Source organism: Brassica napus, chromosome A2 (assembly GCF_020379485.1).
Source record: "Brassica napus cultivar Da-Ae chromosome A2, Da-Ae, whole genome shotgun sequence".
Classification (NCBI taxonomy): domain Eukaryota; kingdom Viridiplantae; phylum Streptophyta; class Magnoliopsida; order Brassicales; family Brassicaceae; genus Brassica; species Brassica napus.
The window spans coordinates 8306216-8316509 of NC_063435.1; the positions used below are offsets into that span (position 1 = coordinate 8306216).

Below are 10294 nucleotides of genomic sequence, written 5' to 3' on the forward strand. Positions count from 1 at the left end.
AAAGTGAACTTTATTTGTTCAAAATGTGTTAATGCCTTGACTTGGTTAAAGATGATGGTTTGCTTTAAATGCATAACGTCTTTGATTTATTGTTTCAGGTTTTTTCCTTCTGGAATAACTTAATTTCATTATTAAGTTTATGTTTGACCATGAAGGAGGAAAAATATTGATGTTTTAAGTATGGTGAAATAAATTAATGTTGTAAACAACATTTGGATCTTAAAGAGATCAAATAGTATGGATGGAAATGGATTTAGTGAGTCAACGCCCCAAAATAAATTTGGGAGAGGTCTACCACATATAAATCATTTGCCATAGAAAATAAAATGTTTGTTGATATTGATCAAAAACATTTATATTTCATCAATGCTTAAATGCAAGTTACAAGAAGATTGACCATGCAAAAACAATGAGAATTTTTAGACCAATGTGACTTAAACTGACATGTGTATTGTAGTTTATAAAGTCAATATGGTTGAAAATAATCATATAATGGTTTTGATGGCACAAATAATATCTTGTGTATATTTGTTAAAAAAAGCAAAATATGTGTTTGGAAAAGATCCAAAACATACAAGTTAGATTTATAAATCAACTTGAGAGAACTATGAAAATAGTTGTATGAAAATGTGAATTTCTAAAAATGAAATATATTTTTAGAGAAAATTGTGATAATTTTCGAAAATGCTTTTTATTTATTTAAATCTAAAAGAGTTGTAGATCAATCCTTCTAAACTCTTAAGAGATGTTAAATGTAAATGTACATGTTTTTGAGTTATCTCAAGAAATGTGGGGGAAGCTTTGCTTACCATATAAAGTTGTTGGCAAAAAGCCAAATGAACTTAGTGATAGTTATCACAATATATATTTTTTTATTAAAAAAAAAACAAACTAGTGTCATACACTGAGTTTTGTGTATAATGGTTAATTGTATCTTGAATAAAAGATGACAAAAATCATTAGATAATTGATCTCGACTAATCTCAAGAGATTATGTTCACTATGGTGACAACCTAGGATCCTTTAATTAAAGGTGTGTCATGAGATCAAATTGTTATATCATCAAAAGGAATGGGTCGCCTGTGAATTAAGATGAGGTTTCGCGGTAACTCTACCTAACTGACTGGAGATCCCAAGAAATAGGTTCAAGGAGACAACTAAGTGAAACTAAGTCTGCCCAAAGCACTGTAAGACTTCGGTCTATACCCAATTCCTATGATGATTAAACAGTGCTACATGTAAGGAATACAGGATAAGCATTAGCTTTTAATGATTTGTGTCCATAGCTTTGAGATATGAATGGAGTAGTACATGATACTCCTCTAAACAAAGTTAATGGCAAATCACCTTGTGAGTGTGAAATGGGGCCGTTTCTAGGAGAATGAAGGAAAGGCTATATTCTCCAAGTTCACTCATGATTAACCAAGACTGTTCACGGCCAAAATGAACACAATAGAGAACCTAATTCTGTGAGAGAATGAAGCTGTGTTATGGCTATTGTCTAGGTTTACACCAAAGCCCGGGAGGTTCAAGACATCATGGCCACCTCCTGGCCGAGTAAATCCGATAGCTATTAACAATGACTGGTTCAAGGCTGAAAAATTGCTACCAACTCATCATGCAGTGGATTTTTCGTTTGTACTCTCAAAAGTCCTTAGTTAGGTCTTGTCGAGTCTTGTCTAGGAAGTTGAGTCTTGTCTAGAAAGTCTGTCGAGTCGTCTAGTGTCTAGAGTCATTTCTATTCATGTGGGGGATTGTTGGAACTATTTTTTGAACATTATGAATAATGTATTCATATGTCAAAAAAGAAGTTTTATTTGAATGAGAAATGGAGGTCTAATGTGTGTGATTTGAAAAACTTGTATAAAGTAGCAAATACACACATTGGATATTTGAAATTGGATTTGGGTTTTTTGATTTGTTAGTTGAACTTCATGTTCATTGACTAAATCTTATAAACCAAATATATGTTGATCTTTTATATTGATAAAATATAAAAAAGAAATCCATTTTAAAGTATATTATTTTGTTTGAATTGGTCAAAACAATAATAATTTTATTCTTTAATTTCTTGGTCAAAATGTGGAATAAATTCACATAATAATGACAAGAATTAAAAACTCCATTAGTGCACTATGGAGGTTTCATTTTTGTGTTGAAAAATGAAACTTGTGCTTCTCATTATATTTCTATATAAAGGCTTGTGAGCCATTTAGAAAACACACACATTCATACAATCAAGAACATTTCTCCCACTCAGAATAGTTATGCTAGTATTTTTTATTCTTTTGAGTCTGAGAGTACATCACAAAAATAGGTTCGATAGATTCTGTTTTTCGGTGATGGTAAACAGAAACAATGCTGCAGTTGTATCTTGGGAATCTGAGCGCCATAAAACCGTCACACTACGGGGCGTTTAAAGATTTAAGGAAAGAGATTAACTATCTCGACTCTGCAATTCTTCTTTATTTTTATATTTTGGTATTGAAATTTTAGTTTATGTTCTTATTATTCTTTACAAATATCAGTTGTCCTATGGTAGTAAAATAAGGTTCCTACAATTTGGACCTCCGTTGGTATAATATATCTATAAAAACTCATTGATTTTCTTGGATATTATACTTTTTGAATAGTATTACAATTCAGGAGTAAATCTGATCTCTTAAGGTGGTCTTTTGGTATAAAGACCAGTGAAACTCCGGGAAAATGAGTTTTTAATTCCTCAACTAATTGAAATCAGCATTTTTAATATCCAATTTTACGTTGCGCAGATTTATTCCTAAAGTAATGTTTATTTTCGCAAAATTGGACCAAAAAGGATTAAATGATGCAAATACTAAACAGAGACATTAAATCTAAAAAGCCAGAAGCATTATCATCAAACTCTATAGTTGCTTCTTCTTCTTCATTCCTTATCTCTTCTTCAACCATTTTTTGTCTTTTCTGGATTTATTAGCTCTTCTTCTTCAAGCACATTCCTTGTTTCTTTTTCGTTCCTTATCAGTTCATCACTTCTAGTTGTTTCTTCTTTTTTTTTTGAATAATTCTAATTGTTTCTTCTTCAGCCAAGATAATTAGTCTTTTTCAAGAGAGTTCGTCATTCCTCTTTCAACAACATTGCTTCTTTCTTCTTCTTTAGAAACAGTCCTAGAGCCAAATTAATGAAAAAGATTGTAACAAATATTAACCAGACACTACACAACTAAAGTAATGAAGAAGATTGAATTTACCTTTTACTCTCTCTTGATTTTGGAACTTCAGGTTCGACACAATTCAAGGGTGTTCTTCGAATTGGAAGCTTGTTTCGTCTTCCCTCACGCGTCCCGTGAAATTTTTCACCATCTCATCACCACAAATTGTCTTTTTATTTAAAAATCTTTCTAGCAATCAAAGAGAATTTAGGGTTCTGAGTTTTTAAGGCAAAAAACAATCGGATTAATGTTTTAAACTTAATGTTTCTGTCATTAATTTATGTTTAATTTTTTTGTAGTCTAATTTTGCGTAATTAAACATTACTTCATGAATAAATCTGCGCAACCTAATTTTAAATAGATGATGAATTAAAACCCCATTTTCCCGTGAAACTCCCCCATTTTTGAAGAAAAAGATCACCAATTTAATTTAGTTTAATTAATAAATAAAAAATCTAAAAAGCCATGTTTTTTTTTCTTTTTTCTTATAAACTAAATACGAAAAGATAGCTGTATGGCCAACCTTCATCCACCTAAGATTATTATCTGCTGAGTTTGACTTTTCTTGAGCTTTGACAAAAGGGATATTCTCAACCTCCCTGCTCTTTCAGCCATCGTTCCACACGCGCCTCCTTAGACATCTCACGCGCCGCGGTGCCATTCGAATCATGTATCATTTTCCTCCTCTCCTCTCCCTTCTGCATCCATAAATTTCTGCTCAGTTTTCATTCTTTCTCCTTTTCTTTATTCCGACAATTCGTTCTTTGTTGTTTAATCTTTTGTCTTTTGTCTTTGTCTCCACAAGATCTTTGGAGAAAGGTGAAAATTTTATATGGGAGGGGTAACGTCATCAATCGCTGCTAAATTCGCCTTCTTCCCACCAACACCACCGTCCTACGAGGTGGTAGCCGACGAAAGCTGCGGCGGACGTCTGTACATACCGGAAATCCCACGGCGCGACGACGTCGACATCCTCAAGCTCCGAACTCGCTGCGGGAACGAGATCGTGGCTGTTTATGTCAAACACTCCAAAGCTAATGCCACGATTCTCTATTCTCATGGTAACGCCGCCGATGTGGGACAAATGTTTGAGCTTTTCGTCGAGCTTAGCAATCGCCTTCGCGTCAATCTCATGGGGTAACTCTCTTTCAAGCTTCTCACATGTTTAAAAATTACATCTTTCTTGCAAAGTGTGTGTGTTTGATTCATTACCATTGTTGTCTGATAAGTCAAACGAATTTTTTATTCCATCAGGTATGATTATTCTGGTTATGGTCAGTCTACAGGACAGGTACTACTTTCTGTTATAATAAGAAATAAACTTTATGGATTGTTTTGTTATTGATGTGTGAACTTTTATGGTACTTGAATCAGGCAAGCGAGTCAAACACATATGCTGATATAGAAGCATCGTATAAATGCCTTAAGGAAAAGTACGGCGTGAAAGACGATCAACTTATATTATATGGTCAATCTGTTGGTAGTGGACCTACGGTTGATCTAGCTTCACGCACACCTAACTTGAGAGGGGTGGTTTTACAGTGTCCTATTCTGTCTGGGATGAGGGTTTTGTATCCTGTGAAATGTACATATTGGTTTGACATTTACAAGGTGATTTACTGGATGTTAATTTTTTTTGTTTTGTTTATGGTTACATTTTATAGCTGTTCGTTCACCTGTGCATTTCCATGTTCTTTTTACAGAATATTGACAAGATCGGCTCCGTAGCATGTCCTGTATTAGTCATCCATGTAAGTGACAACATCATGTCTTTCTTTCCTTTTCATTATGAGAGTGATTGAATTAACAGCTCTCTTCAGAAGAAAGGTTGTTATGCATTTATCTAGGAAGTTTTTGAATGCAAGTTCGCTGAAGGATATTGTTGGTCTTTCAGGGAACTGCGGATGAAATAGTTGATTATTCTCATGGAAGACGTCTCTGGGAACTCAGCAAAGAGAAGTATGAGCCTTTGTGGATAAGTGGAGGTGGACACTGCGACCTTGAACTATATCCAGATTTCATTAAACATCTAAAGAAATTTGTTGCATCACTTGCCAACAAACAAGCGGCGAAGGCTGACATATAACGAGATCACCGATATGTTTGAAATGGGTTGCTTTCGAGGGGTTTATAGACAAGTTGGCTGGCGAAGTCAGTAGAAAAGTGATAAGCTTGAAAACTCCCAGAGGAGCGTTGATAGATCATGTAGTATTATAATGTGTCGATGTGGAATTTAGACTGGTATACTACATTTCATGAATAAATGTATTTACTGCTCATGTGATTTAATAGGTTCTAGGGATATTTCTTTCTTTATACAATTTTTTTTTTTGAATTCTAGAAAGCTGGGGTTGAATCCCGTATTCCCCAAACCTGAAACCAGATTATAGAATAATAATAGTTTCGTCTAGTAGTTACTCAAACCAGAGACCTCTGATACAAAGGTCATGATCCTTTCCGGTTTATGCAAATATTCATTCAACATACTTCTGTGTAAACTGAAATATCCTCTGAAACACTAGAAGATTCTGGAAGAGGAGCTGTGGCAATTTGTAGAACAGGCCTAGGAGGGACTTCAAGAGCTTCTAGACTTCCTTCCATCATCTCTACCACTCTGTTCATCGGCGGGCGATCTGAAGGGGAATACTGAACACACCACAGACCCACCAATGCCATCTTCCTTGCTATCTCCTCTTCTTCATTGCTGATTACATTCCCGGTAGGCGTTCCACTATGTCCCTTCTCAAGATCCTTATAGATCCATTCTGGAAAGTACATTGAGCTTGTGCTAGATGCAGTGTCTTCAGTTGATGTTTTAGTCCTTGCTCCTATCATCTCAAGAACCAACATTCCATAGCTATACACATCTGACTTGTGTGAGACTCTACCGTACACTCTTGAAAACACTTCAGGTGCAATATATCCTATCGTACCTCTTGTGTCTAGTAATGACAAGATGCTTTCTTTCCTCTCGCAGAGCTTAGCAAGGCCAAAGTCTGAAACCTTGGGGCAAAGATTTCCATCTAAGAGTACATTTTGTGGTTTAATGTCGAAATGTACAATCCTTGTTCTGCATCCATGGTGCAAGTACTCTAGACCACGAGCCACGCCTAATGCGATTCCATATAGTTCCATCCAATCCATATTTGATGATCTCTTGCTTGAGATGAACTTATCAAGAGATCCATTTTCCAAGAATTCATAAATAATCGCTCTCTTGGTACCCTCAGCACAGAATCCTAGCAAGGTAACAATGTTGACATGAGATGTCTTGCTCATGCTTGCAACTTCGTTAACGAAGTCTTCACCATTACCCGTTGTATCATTCAAGACCTTCACAGCAACCTTGCGGCCATCACAAAGGGTTCCTCTATAAACAATTCCAAATCCTCCTTTCCCAACCACTTCAGAAAATGACTTTGTAATTCTCTTTACTTGCGCGTAGCTATAGTGTTCTAGTGGCATAAGGGCCTTTAGATTAAGTTGTCTAGGAACATCTGATGTCTTCCTTCTCCATATGAAGAGACAGAACAGAACTACGGCTATAAGAATAACCCCCACCAACCCGCAAGCAGATCCGGTTCCTAGAGACCAACAATTTTCATAGTAAGTCTATGCTGCTGGCATAAAATTTGATCAAATAGACCAAGAAAAGAGTAAGCACCTGCTTTTGCAGCAGTAGAAAAGCCTGCATCAACAGGATGAGAAAAAGAAAAGCTTAGTATAAACTTTAAAAGAAAAAAATTATATCTTACTAGAAATGGTACTAAACACTTGAAATCCAATGGAGTTTTTTGTAAATTAATCTAAGAATGGGAGGAAGATCCTATAAAAAGGGTAAGCACCTGCTTTTGAGGCAGTAGAGATGTCTGCATGAACAGGATGACAAAAAGAAAAGGTCAGTCCAAACTTTAAAAGAAAACTGTATATTATTCTAAGAATGCAAGGAAAATCCAATCAGAAGGTGGGATATTGAGGATGGGTGGAAGCACATTAGGGATAGATATCATTTACAAAAGAAATCTTACCTTGGTCTCCGCAGATACTGCTATGCGGCTTATCTTCACAATAGCAGACGAAGCGATTTGAGGTTTGGTCATATCCACAAGCACCTCCAGATTTGAAGCACCGTGAACAATCAGGACTAACTTCAAGCTCGAAACCCTGTTTAAGAGCCTTCTCTAAACTGTCCGGACTGGGACTCCCCTCCATTTCTTTCAAAGCATTTATAGACACAGGAATAGTTACGTCTCTTCTGCAAATTGCCTTGTCTATAAGGCCACTGATCTCGTTAGGTAAAGGGGAGGACATGTTTCTTGTCACATAGTAACTTTTTCTATCGCCTATATCATCCTCGCAACCAAGCTCTCCAAAGAAATTACTACCAGTAGTAGCTGGTAGTGAAAAGCTGTTGCAGTCGTAATATAATGTAAGTAGATCGTTATCACGCGTAATTTGAAGAACACTTTGGTCAAATGGTGCATCTCGAGTATCTGCGGGACAAAGATTTCCTATATAATCCGATCTGCCAAGACTAATGACAGGAGATCCATAGCTCATACTTAAGATTCTGTACTTCACAGAGGAAATGTTCAGTTCAGCGAATTCTCCACTACAGTCGAGCTTGAAGTCGGGGTGGCCGCAGCTTTCTCTCTCTGATCTCCAGAAAGGGTAATAGAGTTCTTTCTGATCGCCACACCTAAAGGGGCCACTGCAGCGTTGGTGAAGTACATCTACTGTGAAAACACAAGATGGGATCACAAGTAGGGATGTTAACAATGGGTTTTTACCCATAGGGTACCCTAAACCCGGTTGGAATTTAAAAACCAAAACCCGTATATTCAGTTTTCAAAATTCGCGGGTTTATTTTGGGCGGGTCTTGATTTATAAATTACCCGTTCGGGTTTTACCCTATCGGGTTTCGGGTACCCTATGGGTTTTTAAATATATATATATATAATTGAAAGGACGACTTTTACCCTAATTTTTAAGGATTTAAATGATTGAAATCAAAAATTAGATGTATAAATCAAAACATACAATGCCCACTATTAAATTTTGCACTCTCTATAACTTATTTATTTACTTACATTATGGATATAGTATAAATTTGCAAATTGAAAATTATGAATGATGAAAATTTTATTTGTTACTTTATACAGAAAATAAATTTGATAATTGAAAATTAATCAAATTTAATACAAAACATGATTAAAATTAAATATTCAATACATATAAATTTAAGTTAAAACTATAAAACTTTAACTAAAAAACCACAAAACTCAAAAAAGAGTTTTTTCGGGTACCCGTGGGTAACCCTAAAGTTCTAGGGTTTTTCGCGAGTTACCCTAATAGTACCGGGTTTTTTTCGGGTTTTATAGTTTAGGGTATTTTCTGGGCGGGTTTAGTTTGGGTTCGGGCCGGGCCGGGTTTTTTTACCCATGACAACATCCCTAATCACAAGCAATATCCATATGATTCTAGACAACATAGATTTTGTTGGGGAACAAAAGAGATTGATCATTGTTTTGGAGCCCTCGAGGTCAAATACGAAAATGGTGTAGAAAGAAGCTATGAAGGCATTGGTGAATATTGGTAAACGATGAAAAGGATAACGGAATAGTGATTCAAAAGAGTTTTTTCTTTTCTTTTCTTTTTTTTTTGTTTATAGAATATAAAACGAGTTCCCACTAAGCACAACGCAGAGTTGGGTTCTACTTTGACGACTTCAAAATCAGGGGCTTGGAATTTTCTCAGATGGACCACCAGCGCGCAGTCCCTTTCGGTCATTGTCGTTTTTCTGCTAGAAAGAATCTAAAGAAATTTCGGAGAAATGGAGTGTGGAATAAGGCAAAGAAACCATTTACTACTGGAACTGACTGGTGACAGAAGGAAGGTTCAAACAATAAATGCAGTGCTAATAAGGCCCGGAACTTCAACTTGGTAACTAAAAACAAAATATATATAGTAACTTACTAAAAATAATCTCGCATCAGATTTCACTTAATCAAGGATTATATTTATGGTTGCAGAATTATAAGTTAGAGAGTTGAAAAAATGGTTGCAGAATGAGAAAAAATTGTAAAATGATATCTAGAATCAAGGGGAATCATCCGATGTTTTTTTATATATAAACGCAACTCTAGCTAAAGGTTGTTAAAGAAGATGGCTGTGAAACGATGATGATATATGAGAAACTTACTATGAGGTAGATGGAGTGCGTTGCATCTTGATGATGAGTCATTCTTGCAGCAGATCTGTGTTGTATTATTGAAGCCGCAGATTCCTTGAGAGGACAAACATTGTTCACATGTTTGTTCATCAATCTTCACTTTCACATCAAACCCTTCATGCAAAGCATTTTCCAAATCGGCCAGGTCGTTCATTTTTGTAACGAAACTCCTAGGAACGTTCGCGGTGAAACAGGCAAGGCAGAATTTGCAATCTTCAGGGTTGTCAGACACAAACATCAAACCTGTCTCCGGACATTTATATCCCTGAAAGTGGAGACCCAAAGGGTTGCAATTATAGACTACTGTGACACTCTTGTAGGTTGAGGAAAGCTTGAATAAGTTTGGAGGCAAGGTTGTGTTGGTGAAGTTAGAGGAGCAAAAAGAGCCCACATGGTCTGTTCTGGCAAGTCTAAGAGAGTTAGATAATTGATTTATATGTAGAACACGGAACTCTTGATCTGAGATGGATAAAGAGGTGATGTTTTTGTTGCAGTGAAGCTCCAGCGGTGAATGACCGCAGAGTTTGTCACGATTCCCACCCCAGAAAGGAAAACCGGCCGTGATGTTCCCACACTGAAACATGGTCTCACACCTTCCAAGTTCTTGTTTACTTGAAGCAAAAGGAAAATGGTGAAATAAAAAGAAGATGAAGAATAGGACCATAGAAGAAGTGGAAAGATAATACATGATTTGCTTCATCTATGTAGGGTGTTTGTTTTTGGTTTGGTTTGTGTTAAGGAGAGCAGAGATTGTGATTTAAAAAGAGAGAACAGCATAGAAATGAGGTGGAAATGATGAAGAGCCTAAGGACCAAGCCAAAGTAAGGATAGTGACAGAAGCGAAACTTAAGGACAGTGTTTAGTATACGTT

The 10294-nt window shown here is 36.1% G+C and overlaps 2 protein-coding genes and 1 long non-coding RNA gene across 3 annotated transcripts; 2 read left to right on the top strand and 1 right to left on the bottom strand.

The window, feature by feature from the left end:
- The first annotated feature begins 3317 nt into the window (after positions 1-3317).
- Positions 3318-5526, top strand: LOC106377942 (alpha/beta hydrolase domain-containing protein 17C-like). The gene is made up of 6 exons (XM_048755055.1): positions 3318-3861; positions 3997-4328; positions 4446-4482; positions 4566-4802; positions 4895-4942; positions 5086-5526. Exons 2-6 carry the CDS (start codon positions 4024-4026, stop codon positions 5275-5277), a joined length of 819 nt encoding a protein of 272 aa, XP_048611012.1. The 5' UTR covers positions 3318-3861; positions 3997-4023; the 3' UTR covers positions 5278-5526.
- LOC106433021 (LEAF RUST 10 DISEASE-RESISTANCE LOCUS RECEPTOR-LIKE PROTEIN KINASE-like 2.7) lies at positions 5443-10180 on the bottom strand. The gene is made up of 5 exons (XM_048755019.1): positions 9394-10180; positions 7220-7927; positions 7037-7060; positions 6856-6879; positions 5443-6775 (listed from the first exon to the last, which is right to left on the bottom strand). The coding sequence occupies exons 1-5, from the start codon at positions 10121-10123 to the stop codon at positions 5670-5672; spliced, it is 2592 nt and encodes an 863-aa protein (XP_048610976.1). The 5' UTR covers positions 10124-10180; the 3' UTR covers positions 5443-5669.
- On the top strand, positions 7734-9092 carry LOC125585637. Its single transcript, XR_007322651.1, has 2 exons — positions 7734-7954; positions 8656-9092. It is a non-coding gene; the product is annotated as an uncharacterized LOC125585637 (long non-coding RNA).
- Positions 10181-10294: the final 114 nt, after the last annotated feature.